Below are 21,804 nucleotides of genomic sequence, written 5' to 3'. Positions count from 1 at the left end.
TGCCGCTATAATAGGATAGATATAAAACTTAAAGGCACTTGTATTACATTTTTAACTAATTGATGGCCACAGAAAAGGATGGATTTACAACCTTATTTCAGTGTTCCTAAAATATGCTGTATTATGTGTAAATGGACATGTTCCGCTCAAAGTGCAGTTTGGTTCCTTCACTCACCATTTTAATGCCTTGGCTTCAGACAGATTGCACAGAGTACAGAAGATCTATTCATTCTTTCCCAAGATCAATCACTCTGCAAAACATTTAAACACCAACTCCAGGAAAGAGAACAACCTTCATTTACAACAGAGGGAGAGAGAGAGAGATGAATAATCAAGAGTTCTTGATCTCCTTAATACCTGTGTAGGGCATACAGATAATCACGGATGACATTGTGCACCTGATGCTAGTCACAACTAACAGGATGGAAGTTCACAAGCCTCAACCTGGTTCAGAGCAAGATCTATGCGAGGAGACATGCAAGCTGCAGCATTTCCAGGAACTGACACTTCAGAAAATAGGTGGGGCAGAGAAAAATGTGCCCAAAGCATGGGGGATGGGAAAAATGCCCGGGTAATCTAGCCAATCTCTCTCTGCTTGCCATAGGAATGGAAAACAATTCTTTGCACCTGAGGGACTGACACAGTTTTTAAAATAGGTTAATAAATTAAGACTACAAGAGGGAGAGAGAGACGTACTGCATAGAAGACTAACCAATGTTATATTTAAGCTTTTGTGGATCAAACCCACTTCATCAGAGTACCTGTCTATCCACATATGACTATTTTCTTCATTACCATTATCAAAGCTACTTTGTTTCTTTGTCACTTGATTCCCTTTTCTCCTTTCCTTTTGCCACATCCCATACGACTCTACGTATAGTCTTTCTTAGAGACATGTGCTCCACTTATCTGATGGTGGGCTTGTTTAGTTTTGTTTTTCTGCACTTCAAAAAATGGACATAGCTATTTCTTTGCAAACTTAATTTTTCCTGATTCTAAGTCTACATTAGTATCCACGGATTTCAAAAGGGATGGACACCCACAGTAGCTTTCCTGGAAATTATGAATTGCAATTGATTTTCTCAACTGATACTGTTTAAAAGTTTGTTCAACCTCAGTGTCGTAATTAGGTAGCATATCATTCAGCAGACCTAATTCAGCACTCACATTTGTACTGTAGTTTTTCAGTTATTATTTTTAGTGTGTTTCTATTATGCTTTCATATGTTGAATTATCTCATCACCTCCATTTCCCCAGAACTTAATCCAGAAGTCTTCCATCCTTCGGTCCCCTCTAACTGCCTCTCTGTGTACAGTCAAGAGCTTTTCAGAGAGCTGAAGATGACGCTGCAGAGCTATCTTTGTGTTTGGGACACACTTACTTTTTTTACCTCATAATAATCTCTAGACGAATTAGTTTTCCCAGTTCTAAAACAGCACCTGTTTAAAGCCAAACTGGATACACACTTCCATTATTCCATTCATGTGTACATTCTGGTGTGTCTGTTTGATAAGGCTCCTGAATTGTACATTCCTTATCACTACTACACTGGGGCACTTTTGGAAGTTTTTCGTAATAAAATATAAAAGAATGAAGGCATGTCCAGATAGTTCCACATGTTTCCCTAAAATTAAATAGGAACACCACCCCAACAATGATGGGATTCATAACTACCATTCAGCAGTGCAATGCCCTTCCTCAGTGGCATTATTTAAAACAGAATTTGCTCAAGGAATTATCTGTTTTTCTGTTGTAGAGATACTTCACTTTCTTGGCACTTACACTAATACTGGAAACTAAATTGGTTTTTCCTTAACTAGAAGAACAATTACAACTTGGAATGCAATCTTAAGGTGCCCTAATGCTGCTCAATCTAGAATTACTGCAATTTTAATTCTTGTACTTGCTTCTTCTTTCCAGAGTGAATTCTGCTCCTGGAAGGCTGTACTTCATCATCTTTTAAAGCAAAATTTACCAATCTTTCTTTTTTAAACAAAGACAGGACGATCACATCCTGGTTACAGTATTCCACCACCCTCAAATTCACTGTATGTGAAGTGAATAATGTACTATTTTTGAACATTGTATTATCTGTAATATTTTAATCCAATTTTTCAGAGCTAGACGGCCAAGGCTAAAACACAACAGTCACTTCCCTATCTTAAAAACACAACTTCTCAGAGCAGATTTCAGGCAGCTGGAACAGTCTACAGTATGCACTCACTATACTTAGCTGGAAAGGTAGATACTCATGTTTTCCTGAATGCTGAACAATAAACTTCATTAGACATTTCTAATGTCTAGAATCTCACTAGTGCGAGATATCCTTCCTTAGCTATGACAAAGTTGTAACTCACCATCAGCCTACAATGTGGGAAAAGGCATGGCAGCCTTTATGAAGTTTACCGTTCATATAAAATATTAGAAGAGGATTATTTTTGTAGCCAAGAAGTAACCTAGCACCAGATTGGTGGTGCCTTCCACTTTTAGGGGAAATTTGATGTACTCAAGGCAGACTTCTTCATAACAAAATAAAGTAACAAAGAAGAAAAGAAAACACCAAAGTGGTAAGAATAGGATATACATCTGGCATTGTACTTGGCGAAGCGTACTAAGTTCTGGATCTAGTAAAGGTGCCTAGCTGTTTTCCAAAGCATGCCTTCACTAAGGGAGTTACAATGCAAGTTGTTTTTTTAAAGGAAATAAAGGAATGGACACAAATCCTTAGAAACCAACATGACCTATAATAAAACAATGATACAAGTTAGCGTTTCAATGTACGAACTTTTGTCAAATACATTTTATAAATTTTCATACCACCAAGATGTACCCAAGAAAGTGAAAACAATGCCCCCGAGTATCCTGACTGGCAGGGATGATAAATGAATTGGCCTATTGGTATTGAGATCATATCTGTAAGGGTAAATACTTTGGTTATGGTTTTCAAATGGGGTACAGTTGTAGGTTTATACAGGTTATACAGGTTATAGGTTTATACATGATTGTCCCCCTACAAATAAGATCAACTGAATCAAAAGCAAATTGCTCTAAATCCTAGTAAAGTGCACTATTTTACTAAGTTATGCATCTGCAATTAAGATCAAGCAACTGAGTAAATAGTCTCTCCTCCACACCATAGGAATGATGTTCTCTTATTCCCTTTTTCATTCTCTTGTGCACAATTAACAAGACACCAATGAAAGAGCAGGACTATCACTTGCACATACACATAACCTAATGATGTGATATTGGAAAGCTGAGATCTGAATCTTCCATCTATTCTTAAAGAATCCGCAGTACCTATGGGAGGACCCTGAACTGTATTGGGGCTACTGCACTTTCCCATTTAAAATCATTCTCCAGTCCTATTGCTATTTATTCTATGAGGAAAAACATATAGATCAAGAGGTAAAAATATGCATTATTTTTACAGCTAGGAGACATTAATAAATCATTAAAATTTTATCATAGAAAGATTTTCTACATATTTTACATATTTTCTTAGCAAAGACCCACAACAATATTTAATACTACTGCTGCTATTATTGTTTAAAGTGTTATTTTTTATTAGGACATAGATAATACTGCCACTTTTTAGAATTGAGCTTCATGCCATCTTGGCAACAAGTCTTCCCAGACCCATACAGTATTTAATGTTTTTTCCTCAATAATCTGATGATTGACTCAGATATACACTCAGATAGTCCAAGTGTTGTCCAGAGAAAGAGAGTGTTGATGAAAAGGAGGAATATTAATTTAGCCTATCCTGCATCATTGATTTTTCCAAGTCTGCCCCAAGGTTGTTCTCCTCTCCTCTACAACTGGACTTACTTCTGGTCCAGGAGCAGGGAAAAAATACATACATACATACAAAACAGGCAATCAGGGGAGGGGTGATAGCAATCTCTCACAGTGACTTTTCTCTACAAATATCCCACATCCCATTCTCACATTTGCCATATGAACCTCCTTGAGGTTTTTTCTAAAAAACAGAAAGGCCAAATAATAAATGAAATATTATGGAAAGCACTGAATTAGGAACTATTCTCCTAGCATGCAGTTCTGCCCTTTCAGTCTGCAAAAATCTATATTATTTACTGCCTATGCTACTTATTGCTATCTTTATTTAAGAGCTGTACAGGAATAAAGCTAGGATAAAAAAGGCAGTATAGTGGAGCAGGCACCATTCAGACTTTATTCAACTTGGAATTCTAAGGCCAAACACAGAATCCATTTTTAAAGTTTGATAGGCTGTAAAATCTAGCTTCTTCCACTGGTAAAAGGAATTTTAATAAAATCTCTATCTCCCATCTTCTCTCAGTGGCATGAATTACATTTCTTGTTGCACCATACCTTTTCTCAGTCTTCATTATTTTACTTAAAAGATTAAACACTTTTTCTTAAAATTCAGTGTTAAGAGAATCTTGACTTGCAAAATAATAACATGCATATTATTAATCCCATCAAATATAAGTAACCAACCCATTTCTTGATGAAGTCTATGATATATGCATAGAGAAATTTAAAACTGGAAGAGAACAGCTTACACAGACAGCTATTAGTCTGTAAATAGCTTTAGGGTTAGGTGGCCTTCCTGACTCTGAAGCTTTTCACTGGAGTAGGGGAGTGAAGAATATGGCCTATACAATTCCACTGTGCATACACACATGCACATCCATGAGAATGCAAGCAAGATTATTAACACATCGATCGTTTAGAGATTAAATTACATCTTAGAATGTTTTGCTTGGTTTACTTGCCAACATCTGGAGAAACTATTTAATCACTAAAACATAAATGATTAATCGCCAGAGGTGATTTAGTTTCTTCACCTCAAGAATTTGCCCAACCTTTCCATACTTGACTTGGGATATGTAATGCTTGGGATTTATCTTAATATTATAAAGCATGATAGAATCTACTTTTTCAAATTCATTTTCCTACACTTTTAGTTGTGCTTGTGTGTGCTACCTTGTTCTGGACTGGAAGAGGATACAAACCGATAGGTGCATACTCCGATTTACACAAATGTGTCTCCACATACAAAAATGTTTTGTATAAAAAATAAAATAAAATAAAATAAAATAAAATAAAATAAAATAAAATAAAATAAAATAAAATAAAATAAAATAAAATAAAATAAAATGAAGTTTTATGGGCCATGCACAGAATTTGTAGGTTTGTACATGTTATGGCATTTGATTCCAGGCAGGAGGAGAATAGGGATTGCTCTGTGCTTAAAATGGATCTGTGTGAATTTGGCTGGGAAGGTGATGGGGCCTAGTTTTGTTGTTGCTTTAATTAGAGTGGGAAAGGCAAAGGAAAAGCACTTGAAGAAAAGGAACAGAGGAACACTGTTTTTTACTTGCCAGGCCTGGAAGTGCCCTGAGCTGTGCAGAATAGATGATATGAGTGTGCCAGTAATGCCATCCGCAGGCGCTGAGATGAACCTCCTGACATTGTCCAGAGGCTGCAGGACACACACTGGGTGGGCATATTCTAAAAAAGGAGAAAAGACTCCTGACAATATTATTAGACTGAAGCTATAGAAACACAGACTGGTGGGGACACATAAGGTGGCCAGAAGGTAGACAACTGGATTTAACACAGAAGAGTTTTTCATTATAGAAGGAAAAGTGTCACAAAGATGGAAGTAGCATCCAGGAAAGCAAGCTGGATTATTGTTGGACCCCTGACCTCTTAAAAGCAAATGGAAAAGAAAAGGAAGCGAGAAACAGTACAGTAGCAACAGAAGGAGGAAGGGGAAATTTGGAGTAGATCCTTTTGATTACAGCAAAAAATAAAATCAGAAATATTCTGCGGCCAACCAATTTAGATTTCAAAGACTGAAGCAAATTAGACATAGGGCTAAAAATTAACCTGGCGTTTCTGTTTCAATTGCAAGAAATCAAAACTAAAAGAGAGCTGGAAAAACAGATGAAAATTAAATGCAGCATGGGCATGTGTGCATCTACACATACCCACAGTAAAGTCAGGCTGAAAAAAATGAGGCCATGAAAACAAAAGAAAAGGGTTCCAAACCACCCCTTCCACACTTACTCTCCCTGGAGAAACTTGTTCCTGTGTGGGACGGCAGACACTAAAAATACATTTATTGCTCTAATGCTGCCATACTATTTGACCAGGAGAGCCTATCTGTACATTTGCCGTTTACCAGCTGTGGGCATGCTGATACATTAAACTGATCCAACAAAAGGAATTAGGAAGAAGGGCGAAAATCAAGCAAAGAAACAAAATCTCACCCCAAATAAATTTCTCAGTTTGCCTTCTAATTAAATAAAGCCTTTTCCTCTTTATTGTTCTGACATTTACATAAATATTCTTATTCTATGCTCACTACCCCACCATCCTCAGCTTTCAGCAAAAGGGGTTTTCTTTACCATAAGAAGTTACAGGCATCACAGGTAGGAAAGAAGCAGGAAATCAAGAAAGACTACTTGACAGAAGGACTTTTTCAAATAACCAAGCATGGTGGAGTCATCCTAGTGCATTTCTTCAGTTAGCAATTTGCTAATTATGGATTAAAGAAAACATACAGAGAAAAGCAATATTTTGGAGAAAAAGAACTGCCTATAAAATTAAACACAAAAACCAAAAACAGTAAGCGGTGTTATTTGTAGGACCTACCAGGAGTGTGAACAAAATACGCCAAGTAAAGATCCAGTTCTTTAATTGTGACTCCAATGTGGTGTGGCTGGACGCAAAGGCCCGGGTTTGAGCACTGCGGCGACTTGTATAGCCGCTCCCCGTCAGTACTTTCAAGAGGGATCCCTTTGAACAAGATGACCATAACTAGGTCCAGCCTCCAAACCTTGTCAGCCTGCCTCAGGCAGTCAATCCTGCGAATTTTGCCTTTCTGGTCTGGGTTGGAGAGGACACAACACGGTGCTTTCTTGCCCGTGATGGTCAAGACAAAGTCCTCACGAAACTCTGGACGGATGTCCTTGCGTAGCTTGGCCAGCAGTCGTGATGCCCATTTCTGCTTGATCTCAGGCTTTTCACCAAGTAATTCATCCTTCACGGCACGTTCCTCATCCTTTGACATTCGCTTCTCGTGCTTCTTGAAGTACTTTCGCTTCCGAGCTTGCAGGTTGAACCATGTGTAGGAAAAGGCACGGACGTGAGGAAGGAGAGCTTCAATGAAGGGGTGGAATTCATCCTGGGGAGAGCAGGGTGAGAAGAAAGGGTGCAAAACAAAGAAGGGGAAGATCCATTAGAATAAGGAAATCAGGAGGGGGGAGCATCACTCTTAACATGAAATTTATAGGATGGGAAAAAAAAAAACCCAGCCAAGTGAGAACACATAAAAAGGCAAGCTCAGAATGTGATTAACCCAGCTACAAAATAAACACAATAATAGAAGAAGGATGACAAGCAGGAATTTTTTTTGGGGGGGGGAGAGAAAACAGTGGAATTAACATTGTTTCAACAATGCCATTAGAATGGACATCTAAAAAAAAACAATCAGCATAAAGTTATGGAAGTAAAATTTTGGCTTCCTTTAAAAATAAAAGTACTGAAGTTTGTTTAGCCATGTAGGAATTAAAGACAAAATCAGTTCTGATCCCCCATTCTGAATCCAATGCTCTAAATATTTTCTACAAATTCAAATAATTTTAGTGGGCCTTCTAACTTTAGTTTAAAAATAAAAATTTCCCTACAAATAAAAGCATCCAGGAAAAAAAAGTCAAAAATGGAAATAATTACCATTGCTCTGTCTCATCCCGGCGAAGCTAAGCCCCCGATTCAGAAATTCTGGGCTCAGAAGGCGGACGATATTTTGGGTGTGTGGGGTAGAAGGTGAGGAGCGGAGAAAAAGGAGGAAAGTAAAACTGTACGAAGGAAGTGCGCAAAAGAGTGCTGGATATTTCTTAAATTAAGTGGAAAACAATTGTGGGCTGCATTCTTCACTACAAACCATTCACCAAAATGTTCAAATCTTGTTTAATAAAAAGAGTGGGGAAGCAAAAAGGAAGGATTAAAAATTGAAGGAAGGCAGCTAGGAAGGGAAACCTCAGCCAAAGGCAGAAATAAATCAACATCGCTCTGCCTGTGCCACATGCACGAAATAGGTTAAAAATGCCAAATGGCTGTTGAAGAAAATAGTAACAACAATAACAGCAATAATAATGATAAAGGGAAGAAGGCAACAAAATTTTAAAAATAGGAAGAACAACAACAACTAATCGGACGGAGGAGCTGAGACGGGGGAAGAATCTCTCTCAGCGTTGGCAGAAACGCAAAGATGCAACTTAGATGTGGCTCCCTCCGCCTGAGAATAGGGGGGATCGCAGGTCTAGGGGAAAAGGGGCAGACTCCGCTCTGGGATCAGCTGTGATCGGCTGCTGGCAAAACCCCACTGCTGGGGTATGGGGGATTTTGTTGTTGTTGTTTTCCCCCCTTTTTTCCTTTCCCTTTTTCCTCTTAAACTCTCTGGCTTGCTTGCTTTCTCCTTTCATGCTCAGTCCCCAACCATTTGCCTTTGCCAATGCCAGCAGAAAAAAGAGAGAGAGAGAGAGAGAGAGAGAAGAAGGATCCACCTATTTGGCAAGAAGACCTATCGTGGAGCAGCCAATGGCTGCATCAAAGGAGAAGGGAGGTGGAGGGGGAGGTTGGCAGAGAAGGAATCAGGGAGGGGGTGGCAGAGAGAGACACAGAGAGAAAGAGACTGTGCAGTTAAGAGACTGAAAACAATTTGCCAAATCGACAAGTTCGTATCTCACGAATAGGCAAAGTCCAGCAGCAATGGCATTTTTATTGGCCAGCAGATTTTGGCTAGAATACAACCTGCAAAATATTTTAAATAAATAAATCTCCTAGGATACACCCCAAACTCACCCCCCCCACACACACACACAGTCCCACAGGTCTCAGAAAAAGCAGCTGTTCTGTCTTTCTCTCTCCATCTTATTCTCCTTCTGTCACCTCTCAGCCCAACTATTTCTACAAAAAGATCTGTTCAGCTATAATACTCTTTAATATCCAACTAGATTTAGCTTACTTTTTTCTCAGTTCAAGCAGTGATGGAAAGTCATTGTCCTCTGCCCCAATACATTTCTTTGTAAGTTCCTGTTATCTATCACAGACCTCAGCCAGCCAGCCTCTGTCTTCCTAGCAAAATGGGGATTGTAGCAGCCCCATATCTTGCTGTATCTTTCCCCTTCTTCTGCCATTTCATTTCAACATTTTCCAAGAGCTTCAATCCTTAGCATTAGTCATCAACCATTCAATTTGCGATTCACAGTAAATGGACCAGCATTCCAGATGGATTTATTCCCTCTAACCCAAAATCAATAAATTAAACATGACAAACCTTAAACATATTGCAAAGATGGAACTATCCTGAAAGTTTTTCAAAAGCAGCTATTTTAAGATATTCTGTCTCAACACACACTCTTTTTATTGCCTGACTTTTGATTATGTTGCAAGTTTAAAACACAGAGTACCAGAAAAGTTGATTAAAAATACTATTAATTAATTTCAGATAAAGATCTCAGGGGGGAAAAAGAAAAAAGTACAAAGAAAGAAAATAAAAATAAAACGTGTAATGAAAAGAAGATTGAGAAAAACAACTCGAAGAGGAAATCAAAAAGATAAAATGGAGAGCTTTAACGATGAATTAAAATATGGGCGGAAAGTCAATCATCATCATCATCATCATCATCAGCCCTCCAAAGCTTTTGCTGGACTTTCTATATGGGAGCATTTAAGAGAAGACTGGGAAATCATTTTTGCTTTACTGTAACTGAACCTGGCTCACTTATTCTTTTGTTCAGCCCATCCATCCTGTTAGCACCTTACCATCTTCTAACTAGGGTAATGATAACAGAGAAGATCAATTTATAAACAAATCAGGGCATTACTCATTCCAAAGCAAAGGGAATACATTCCTCTCTGTGCTGCCGTAGCTTGAGTACTTTAAGTCTTCACTGTGCTTGTGTGAGTGCAGCCCCTGATGCACCAAATGCGCTAGTGAGAGGTAGTCCTTGGAGATGGCATGAAAGACAGACCTGTGCTTAGCCTTTTGTAATGCCCACTGCCAGTTCCAGGCCTCACTGCCAGCTTTCCAGCAACCAAGTAGATGGCCAAATCAGAGCTCCAGATTTACATCTGCAAATCATAAGTGGAGGTTTGCCCAGCTTAGCTAAATGGGGGGGGGATGGGACAAATGGCTGCTTCTCATTTTTGTCCCCCACCCACAAATCTGGCATTAGCAAGTCCATTAGGGCAGGGTACAGGACCCTCCAACCTCTTCTCATTCATAAATAGATCGCTTGCTTAGGAAAAACATAGGCCGCCCCACACCTCCCTGTGACCTTAGCAACAAAACCTCAGAGGACTGTGACCAGCTACCTGAAGAACCTGCCCCTTCTTCTCCATCACACAGATTAAAGGTGAGTGTGCAGGCAGGCAGACAGTTGAGGTGGAAAACTTCTATCCAGGCACAAAAGCTTGGAGATTAATTTTCCGTATCTGTGTCATGAGGGGGTGTATGTGCAAGTTGAAGCATAAGAAAGTAGAATAAAGAAGATAAAGGAAAAATGAACTCCTGCCCTTTTCTCTCTCTCCTCCCTAGCCCTCCCCTCAAACATTTTCAAAATAAGTTGGTGAAATTTAAAACTCATTTGGATCTCTCACTTCCTTGTTACCTGGGAATGCAGAGACTCCCAACTTCTTATAGGCCCAAGATTCTTCCTTTAAAATAGTGTATTTCTTTTAACTTCTACGCAACTAATATAATTTTTGATTTAAAATAAGATTTGATGTGGAACTGAAATATACTATTCCTCCCTGTAAGAAAGGCACTGTGCAAAATTAGATTTTAAAACTAACTTTAGGGACACATAGGAGAAGCTGCAAAGATCAAATGATAAATATTAAGCCAAATGAAGAAAACTGAGAGAACAAACATCGCAAATTTACTTACTTATTTATTTTATTTTTATCCCACCTTTATTATTTCCTTCCTTATGACCAAAACTAGTCAGATGAGAAGCTCAACTGAGCACAAGATAGATGTAAAAAAATTACAGCTTCTTGATTCTAGGTCAGTTCATATTCAGGTAGTTAAAGCCAGGAAATAATAAAACTAGTAAAGCAAACGTGCTACCATATTAACCGCTGCTGAAAGTATCTCATCCTTGATCGTCTTTTTTCCCCCTCAGAATAGGAGTACCAAGATCCACGTTTTATTCAATTTTTGGGCTGGCCATGTGCAAATACAAACAAATGCAAGTGCAAGTACAAACAACCCAGGCTTGAATTCCGTGCTGAGGCTCCTTCAAACATTTTTACCTTGAACAATCACCTGAACTGATAATAGGATTAATTAGCCCTAACAGTATCAATCTATGATATGATGATAATCAGTCACAGCGAAAACTCTGATTTACTCTTCGTTACTTTTCCGATGCATAAGTTACATTTGCATGTGATTTAATCATTATCTTGCATCAGTATCACACTTCTATGGAATTTACAGAGGTAAGATGCACATGGAATTCCATACTGGACAGGCAAGCCATAATGTTATATCTAGCATTTTTTATTCATAAAAAAAAAAAGAGAGAGATAAAAGTGACAACAGCACCTTTTATTTTGCTAGTACATCCAGGTTAGTTTGAATACCGCTGTGGTATTTGTTGTCATTTAATCAAAACAGAAATAGAGGCTGCAGATGGAACAATGGAAACATCGTCAAGCATCGGCACCCACTGTTGGTGATTACAAAGGGAGCTGTTGAATGTTCACACTAGAAAACATTTACTCTTATTTAAGGATTTTGTGACAGAGAATGCTCACTCTGGAACAGCCATATTAGGGAAATTCACCCAATATCATAAAACCTTATTGTGGACTTAATCCATCATATATAGTTGCTTTATAACTTCTATTCAAATCAGTGAAGTTCCTTGTATCATCCCCTAGTTTCCAGTATTAAGCAAGAGAAGGGAGCCATGCAGGAGAGGTTGTCCTCTTGAGGTCTAGTAAAGAAGATTATTTTTTCTTGCATAATTATGCATACTGTGGAATAATAAACTGGAACAATATGACTGAAGAGAAAATGTGTGTGTCACTTTCTCCATCTGATAAATCAATAAACAAGCAAGGAGAAATAAAATAATGAATAAACCCAACTAGAAGATACATGGTGCCCGTAGAAACACGTATATTAAAGGGAAAGAAGAAAGAAGGGTGTATATAAAAAAGGAGCCACTCTAAAATCCTGGGGAGAAATAGATAAACTAGAGGAAGCTGTTGAGGATGAAGGCTGAATAGGAAAAGTTAGCCTTAATACCTGAAATGAGAGAGAATTTAATGGGTCTCCCTGTGTCCTTTCACCAAAACAACAACAAAACATGTTTTTATCTTTGCCATCACAATTTAAATCATCATCACTACTACCTGCATTAACTGAAGTTCTTAAGGGAATCTTCTAAGAAAGAGTTTATTTCAAAACATAGTTTTAAATGCTGGTCTGGGGGTAGGGGATTCTGCAAAGTCTGGGAGAACTTTTATACCAAAATTCTATATATGTCTGCTCAGGAGTAAATCTGAGTTCAGTAGGACATGTACCTAGATGAGCAGCTAGAGAACTGTAGAACCTAATTACTTCAAATAAAACTTTCCAACTCTTTGTCTATTTTCTCCGTGTGTGTGTGTGTGTGTTTATTTTTGTCTTTTCATTTTTGGAGGCTCTCCCTCCCTCCCTCCCTCCCTCCTTCTCACTTTCACTCTTTTCTAGCAAGAGGATCAACTGTAAAGCTTTCTTGGGGTTGTCATAGAAACAGTCAGTAGCACCCTGGCAAACTACTTCCTTCGTGAATGAATAGCACATAAATTTCCACTCTCCACAGGGCTAGCGAGATCTACAACATATTAGCCTGTGGCTTGCTCCTGCCGTTTCCCCCCCCCCCCCAGCGCAGAAATGAGAAAGCTTTTGCTAACAATGAGTCAGTGGGACTTTATGTCCATCTTGGCTGGGCTCCAGATCGGGGTACAAAATTTAAGGTGGATACATCTTTCCAGAATTATGATATACAGTATTTTGCAATATATATATACCATGATTTAGGAGCAGAGTTATATAAATATACAAACAGACAACACAGATTAAAGTAACACAAATGCACTAGAAGCAAACAACAACCTCAAGCATGGGTTGGGGCAATTAACTTATGCTTTGTTATTGCCCAATAGACAAAATAGTCTCCGAATATACATTCTTTTTAAAAAATTGTTCTGTATATTGCACAATGCTTGCATGATCCAACCTAGCTTCTCAGTAGTGCCAGTTCAGCTCTTTTAAACTAATCATCAAATATCTCCTACTTATGTTTCTCCAATATTAACAGAATTCATTTTCACAACTGTAGGAAATATTTATTATGTACATCTCAGACCTTTGGCATATTATACAATAAAATCTCCAGACCAATATTAATCCATATAATAGTTATATCAGTTGCTTTGCTTCTTCATTCTTCTGAGCTAACACTTAGAGTCTGCTTGAAAAGTTTTTCTCTCTCTGACCTGATTTAGCACAAACAAGGAAAAACTGCAGTAGACTCCACGTCCTAACGAACTTGAGTTAATTAACGCTGCGAAAGAAAGAAGCTCTCTCTCAGCCTCTTGAATCATGGTTCACTACCCCTTTCAATTTTCTATCCCCCCCCCAAAAAAGAAAAAAGTGAGGGGGGAATTGCATTCAAATATTTTTCCCCTGTCTGAACAGGGAAAATAAACAATGTACAAAATGCAAAGGAAGGAACAGCAGTACTGGATAAATCTATGCAAGAACATGCTATAAAAATACTAAGAACAGTTATCTCAATAGTTTCACCTTATAGACACAGGCAGAAGGATGAGTAATGGAATGGGCAAGGATAAATGAATTAAGCAAGTTTAATAAAAGGTTCCATAATTTAATATTAAACCAAGCAAGTGGACTTAATGGAAGAAATTGTAGGAGTCAGGAAAATCTATTTGTCCTTCCTTTTCTCATTTCTATCGTTCTAATAATAGAGATAAAAATAAGTAGATTCTTAATTTCCAGGTAATTAATCCAGTCCTATCTTCCGTACTTAACCAGATCCCCATTCAATACCTGGATTAAGAATGCAAAATTGAAAGCATTTTTGATTACAAACTTACTGAATAAAATCGTTCAACTTTAGCCACGAGGGCTTGACTGTTCAGCAAAAGTATATTTTATAAAAATTAATTTACAGTATAACCCTATAAACCCACAATGACTACAGCAGAATTAAGAATGTGATTTAAAGACTGGCTTCTCCAGCAGATGAGTATTCCAAACTAATTCAAAAGTTAAAAAACATTTGATAATGCCAGTACAGTACACCAGTGTTGGTGTCAGTGGCAATCCTAAATGTTTGTGCTTAAGTAAGATACCCAGAGGTTGACATAAAATTGTAGAAACACTAGTTATCAATTATCAGACCAACATAAAATTCTACAGAATTGAGAATGTAAGCCCAGCCACATGCACTGAAAGAGTACTGGGCACGCAGCAAGAAAGAAGGAAAAACATGGTAGTACCAGCAAGCAAAGCCAACTATCATTGTATTTGCTTAGCTTTATCTTGTGCTCGTTAATTTTATGATAGGAAATGTTCTCATTATTCAGTAGTATTCCCCCTTTTCTCCCACCCCCATTTACTGTTTATTCAAGTACAACTTAATTCATTTTGCAGTGAAAGGTGGCGGCTTACTTCGGTGCCTAAAACAGGTCAGTGTGTAAATTTGTGGTATGTGAAATTATAGAGTTTGTTTCCCTTGTTTTGTTTTTGTGGCACAGTTTGGCTTGAACAGAGCCTGTTTTCTAAAGACCACAACCAAAAATCGCAAATGAAATTAAATAAGCAGACAGAGCTTTTTATCTATGGCTGTACAACTGAACACTCGTATAAGCCTCCTGGGCTTCCTGTAGATATTATTCTGGATGCCAATATCATTAGAAGCTCTGAAACATTTATGGCAACGGCTTTTTCAGTCAGACGGGCCCTCAGGAGGAGCCCAAGATTGGGATGAGACGAGCACACCAGACAGAAAAGTATTGTCTTACTAAGAAGTAACGGCTTGGATGGGAAGCTACTAACTCACTTGTGAACATGGCCTGCAGGTGATCATGAGGAGTAGGTTATATATAATACAGTTTTAGAAAGCAAAAGAATTCCATCCTAGTAAGAGTGGAAACATCTAAGGGCTATATTGTATTTCTTTTTTCACCACAAGAATTAAGATTTATATCAGAAAGTGTATTTTTAAAAATGGGCATGATTACATAATCAAAGATATACAAAAAAGTCAGAACAATATATGCAGCTATTTAACACACATCTGAAACTACTTTTAATGAAAATAAACTTAATTTTCAGTAAATAAATACATACATACATACATCTTTACAAACATTGTCTATGGACAAATAATTATTCACTGGAAGCAACAGGTGCAATTTTCCTTTTACTATTGTTCATAGCATGATCTCTGAGCATTAATTTATTTAATATTTTAACTTAATATCTGTAATCAATGTATAAATATAATCTAAAATTATATTCAAATATGGTAAAAGTAGACACAGTTGCAGTTTTGAACACCTGATTTTGATATTTCACAAACTCAAATCTACAAGTTCTGGATATCTGGAACATAGTATATTTAAACACAAGAGGGAGAAAAACACTAAAATTAAGAATAGCTTCCCACAATATTCCTTCACATCCTCATGCCCCATGATGTTTTCTGATGCACATGAAGAGCACACCATTCAACCAACTTTCCTTATCTCAACCATTCAACCTTTGGACTCTCATCAAGCAGTTCCCAGATGGCCTTCAAATAGGAGACAGTTTCAGCTTGTATCCTTCTGCAGCTGCTTTCAAGGCAAACAGGCCTTTAAGTGGTCACTGAGAAGGTGAAGAAAGAGCTGTCCCAGTTGGATACATTCAGGCTGCTGACAGAAAAAGAAATGGAGCATGGAAGCATCTGTTCATTCCAAGTTCCTAATTCTAACTGCAGCGATCTTTCTAGACCAATACAATTCATTGGCAGCATTCAGATATAATACTAATTGGACTTATCCAACTGATAGTGCCTGCAACTCTTCACTATTAGTATGACCAATGGGTATGCTGTCTCAAGTTCAGAACTATAGTCTGACATATGGAGAAAATGAAACCAGGATTGATAAACTATGGCTTATTGTCACATGAATGAGGCTCACTGGTTTCACCCTCTCCATTTTGTGCTCTGACACTGCTGCAAGGACAGAATGCTTCTATTTATAATTAATCATAGATTACAATTATAACTGAACCTAAATAAATTGTGGTTCATCAACTACAGTTTACTGAAAAAAGTAAACTTCATAGCATGATTCATCAAAGAAGCCTGGTTTAATATACCATTGTTAAGATTAACCACAGTTTAGGACTTGGCCAAAAAGCTAAAGTGAAGTTAACTGAAATTAGAAACAAATGCTTTCAATCTACTTTTTGCAGATGTTCTGGAGGAGAACAGAGGGAAGATCTCAGGAGCCTGTTTACACACAGTAAGCATAAACTTCATAATTTTTAAGAGGTTGCAAAATGTATTCTCTTGTTATTCTTTGTGAAAAAGTAGGTAGTATCCACATAATAATAACCTTTTAAAAATGTTTTCTTTTAGACTGAAATTGGCCAAAAAGTGTATTTTATGGGGTTGTTTGATATTTACATGTTTAAACATTTTCAAAAGGTAATTAGTCACTTTTTGTGAGATGGGCGGCTATACAAATATGATAAATAAATAAATAAGTGCATCTATGTGGATATTATTTGCTCTTTCACATAGAATAACAAGGAAATAATATGTTTTGTAACCTTTTTTAAAAAAAAGGCGAAACTGCTCCAGATAGCAGATGAGTCATAATCACTGTCCAGTTGGCATCTGTAACTATTGTATCAAATGATCATACATATAAATGTGGGCTGGTTTCAGCATTTCAAGATTACAACTACAGAAACCAGTATCAGCTGACAAATCACTGTGCAGGCACTCACAACAGTTTTACAATCCCACCTGCAAACCTCTGAAATGCTCCAATCTGCATATAGACTCTGTGTACAAATGGTAACTGATAGAAATGCCATATCTGTTTCTTATTCCAATTACTGATTACATTAAAAGGGGAATGAAAAGGGAGGCGAGACATCAGGCACCCACTATTGCAACATTCTGCAACAGCTTGGTATCAGAAAATGTTTTAATGATATAACATGTTTCTAAAGGCATCTTGGCAACTGAACTCCACAACAAATAGAAAAGACAAAAATATAATAAAATATGAAATGTCTCAAAATTAATCTCATGACGACAATAATATAATGTATGCTGGGAAGGGAACTGAAACACTGAGCAATATGCATAATGAATACCTTTTCGTTAAGCACCTGATGAGGCTTGTAATCTAGAAAAGCCAGATAGAAATAAAATATGTCTTGAAGGTTACATGTGACTCTACACTGATTTGTTGGGACAGTAGGACAATTTCTCCACTGACATTTCCAGATCTTTTTGCAAGACAATCTTACCAGCAGATTTAAGTAAGTTTTTGCCTTATAAGAATGCCCTCAGAAATCCAACTTCTATATATATTCTTACTCTGATAATCCTATAATTACTCATTTTTTCCTCAGAACCGAAAACTTGCTTCTCAAATACAACTCATTACCCAATACAACTCTGTCAAGAACAAAATGAATGAAATCATTGTGTGTAACAAAGTTCCTGGGGTTTCTTCAACTGAAAAGCTGCTCAGATTGGTGAAATATATTATGGCCAGAATCCAAACATGTCTCCCAGAATTGCTGGGCCTGCTCCTTCATATCCTCTTATAACTCCTAAATTTACTCTCTACAACTTCCAGAGCAACTGATAGAGCCTCCCCACTACCTGCCCCAGATTATCACAGTGGTTTATTTTATTTGCCTGCAAACAGAATCATGGATGCCATCTTGGACACCAAGGATCCAGTTATGAGAGCAGGCCATGTTAACTGAAAAATCTGAATCACTGTAACCATAGGAATTGGCAACAACAATAATAATTTAATATATCTGTACGCCACCTGACTCTCAATGACTCTTGGCGGCTCACAACAATCAAACAAAGAAATTTAATAAAATCAATAAAAATTAAAAATAAAGATAAAAGATGGCAAGCGCAATGAAGTGAGGGGTCTCATTCTCCCTCATTGAAGGCCTGGGTGAAGAGCCAGGTCTTCATGGCTCTTCTAAACAACAGCAGGGTGGGGGCCATCCAGATCTTGGGGGGAGCCTCAAGCTTGTTAACATATCAAAATTATATCCCACCTTTCACTGAAAGACATCAATGCTCTGTTCTTCATGAGCTCACAAATATACAGAAATGTTACCTCAACAAAAAAGTACATATTAAGGCAAATTATGACAGTCTGCAAAGTTTAACAAATCTATGTAGTAAAATTCATTTTCCAGGTGCTAAAGGTGCTATAGGAAAGCTTATGTTCCTAAACAGCCTCATACTTAGTAGATATTTCCATCAATAACTGAAGACCTGTGAACATGATGATTTTCCTCACGGCATGCCATGTATATATTCTTGTTAGGATTCTACGACACTCAGCTTCCCGATACCATGTATTGACTCTTCTCTACAACACATCTTTTAAAAATAGTCTGAAATGTTATACCCTCTGGGGTAGCCATTCCTAGGCTAAGAAGGGCCAGGCAATTGGTGGGGTTCCGGTGAGGAGAAAATGGCGACAGGCTGAGTTTTAGCGGAGCTCTGCCAGCTAAAACTCTCAGCGTGGTGTTAAAAGTCGCTCCAGATAATTAAAAGGGGCAAAAAGTGACTTGGGTGAAGAAGCGAACGAAAGGCTAACGTGTCTTCCGGACAGCTGATTTATGAAGACAGCGGTCAGCTCACGTTTTTAGTGAACCAGGCAATCAACTGGGAAGCGTTAGTTTCAAGCTGTAGGAGCCGTGACTGAACGTCTTAATTTACAAGACCACCTCACCTCCTTAATGAATCATTTACAGAACTAAAGAGGAGAAGAGGCTAATCATAGCTATAGAGACACAGAGGCTCTTGGTGAGTTTCATTATTTCGAGACATTTGCTAGAATTATGAAGGGATTTAAAGGACTACTACAATAAACAGGGATTGGATTTATTTATTAATATAAAGGAGCCATTTTCTAGTGACTTGATTTGACTTTTTCCTTACATCGTGGAGGATATACAAAATATAAAAACTTGACTTAAATATTGTATGAACTTAAGGAAACATGAATACTAGAAAGCAAAATAGAAGAGGTTCAGGGTCAGGAGAAAACGACGGAATACGTGCTATGTTCGAAGAATTTTCTTTGAAGACTTCCCAGACAATTCTTCAAAATGTGACTCTAATGTTGGAAAAACGTTTTGAGGACTTTGAAAAGAAATTGGAACAAAAATTAGAAAAGATGAATGAGAAAATGGAGGGAGAAATGTAAAAAGTGACTGAAAGGGTGGAAGAACTAGAAATAGTAAGAGAAGATGAACTTGATAGAATAGCATTGTTAGAATTAAGAGATAAACAGCATAGCGTAAGATTTAGAGGCATACCAGAGGGGAAGGAAGAAGAAATGGAGGAAACAATAATACAAACATTAGCAAACTTAATAAATTGGGAAGAGGATAGGATGGCAGAAGAGATAGAAAAGATGTTCCGCATAAATTCAAAATATATACATATCCATCAAAAACCTAGAGATGTTCTAATTGAATTTTCCAGAAGAAAAACAAAAGATATGATCTTGCAGGCACATTTTGAAAATAGGATTAGAATTAAAGGGAAAGATATAATTGTACTTAAGGAGATACCTATACGAATATTGAGAAAAAGAAAAGACTATGCAGGTCTGACAGAGATACTGAAAATAAATAATATTTCATTCCGTTGGGAAAAATTAGAGGTGGTGAGTTTTACTTTTCAAGAAAGAAGGTACAAATTAAATTCGATACATAAAGTAAAAGATTTCCTGGAAAGACACAGAAAGGAACTAGAACAAAATAAGACAAAAGAGAAAAAGATACAGAGAGAGGAGTTAGCTATGAATTCTAAGGAATACGAGGAGCTACTGGCGTGATGGTAATAAAATATACAACTTGGAATATAAATGGAGCTAATGCTCCACAAAAAAAGAAAAAAAATCATTATTTAAAAAAATTAAATCATGATGTTATTTGTTTGCAAGAAACGCATATTAAAAAAAGAGGTAAAATATTTAGTGAACAAAAAGTTAGGAAAAGAATTTGTAACAGCTAATGAGAAGAAGATAAATGGAATTGTATTATATGTGAAACCTTATTTGAAGCTAAATATATTATCTTCGGACGAACAAGGAAGATATATAGGGATTGACTTAGAAATACAAGGGATCAAAACAATTGTAGGTGTATATGCCCCACATGAAAATAGAAATAATTTCTATGTGAAACTAATGGAGGAACTATCAATGTACACATACACAAGTTGGATATTGATGGGGGACTGGAATGGGGTTACAATACCATTGTTAGATAGGAAATCAGAAAAACCAATTAAAAATAAACAGGGAATCTCCCAAAATCATTTTTTGAATTAATGGAAAATTTAACATTGGTGGATTCCTGGAGACATAAAAATGGATTAGTGAAGGATTATACATTCTATTCAGAAAGATTTAAATCTTTTTCAAGATTAGACATGATCTGGATTTCAAAGGATTTAGCAAATAAAATCTCTAAAGCTGAAATTTTACCAAAAACTTTGGTAAAGACACTTTGAATTTGCTACTAAACCAGGAAAATGGCTGGCTTATAAAATAAGGAAAGATAGGGAGAAGAAAATGATTATTAAAATCAGGGAAAATAATGAAGATTTAGTTGATAATAAAAGAATCAAAAAAGCATTTTATAATTTTTTTCCACATTTATATGAAAAGCAAGAAATTTCATTAGATAAAATTGAGGAATACTTAAATAAGCAAAATCTTCCCAAACTCTCACAAACTCAACAAGTAATAATTAACAGTCCAATATCAAATCAGGAAATAATAGAAGCTATAAAGAAATTCAAAATAGGAAAAACACCAGGACGTGATGGTATATTAGCAGGATACTACAAACACTTTATAGAACAAATTATAAAACCATTTAGAGACTTATTGAATTCGATTATAGATGGATCAAAAATACCAGAGACATGGACTGAAGCTAATGTAACACTTATACCAAAAGAAGAACAAGACCCAACTCTAACCAAAAATTATAGACCAGTATCATTGTTAAATAATGACTACAAAATTTTTACTTCAATATTAGCAGAAAGATTAAAAACAATCCTACAAGAAATTATTGATCAAGATCAAAGTGGTTTTTTGCCAAAAAGACAATTGAAAGATAATATATAAACCATGATCGACATTTTGGAATATGCACAACATCATAACGAATGCCAAATAGCTTTAATATTTTTAGATGCTGAAAAAGCATTTGACAATTTGAATTGGTCTTTTATGATTAAAGTTTTAGAGAAAATGGAATTTGGGAAATCATTTGTGAAAGGGATTGAAGCAATATACTCAACACAAAGAGCTAAGATTATAGTGAATGACGAATTGACAGATAATTGCAAAATAGAAAAATGAACGAGACAGGGATGCCCCCTATCACCTCTCTTATTTATTCTAGGCCTAGAAGTCCTGAATAGAGAT

At 36.8% G+C, this 21,804-nt stretch overlaps 1 protein-coding gene across 9 annotated transcripts in view; it reads right to left on the bottom strand.

Moving 5' to 3' along the window:
- Positions 1–21,804, bottom strand: part of NFIX (nuclear factor I X) — a 203,699-nt gene that overhangs the window by 139,821 nt on the left and 42,074 nt on the right. For 8 of the 9 annotated variants that reach the window (XM_063294455.1, XM_063294449.1, XM_063294451.1 and 5 more), the window contains exon 2: positions 6,649–7,180. In XM_063294455.1, the coding sequence (XP_063150525.1) occupies positions 6,649–7,180 (532 nt within the window). Of the gene's footprint in view, positions 1–6,648; positions 7,181–7,728; positions 8,697–21,804 lie in introns of those variants that run through there. The other variant, XM_063294448.1, reaches the window with a different exon arrangement.

The sequence above is a fragment of the Candoia aspera genome, chromosome 2 (assembly GCF_035149785.1).
Source record: "Candoia aspera isolate rCanAsp1 chromosome 2, rCanAsp1.hap2, whole genome shotgun sequence".
NCBI lineage: Eukaryota > Metazoa > Chordata > Lepidosauria > Squamata > Boidae > Candoia > Candoia aspera.
The sequence above is the reverse complement of the archived record's forward strand: the minus strand, read 5'-3'. Positions and strand labels throughout refer to the sequence as shown.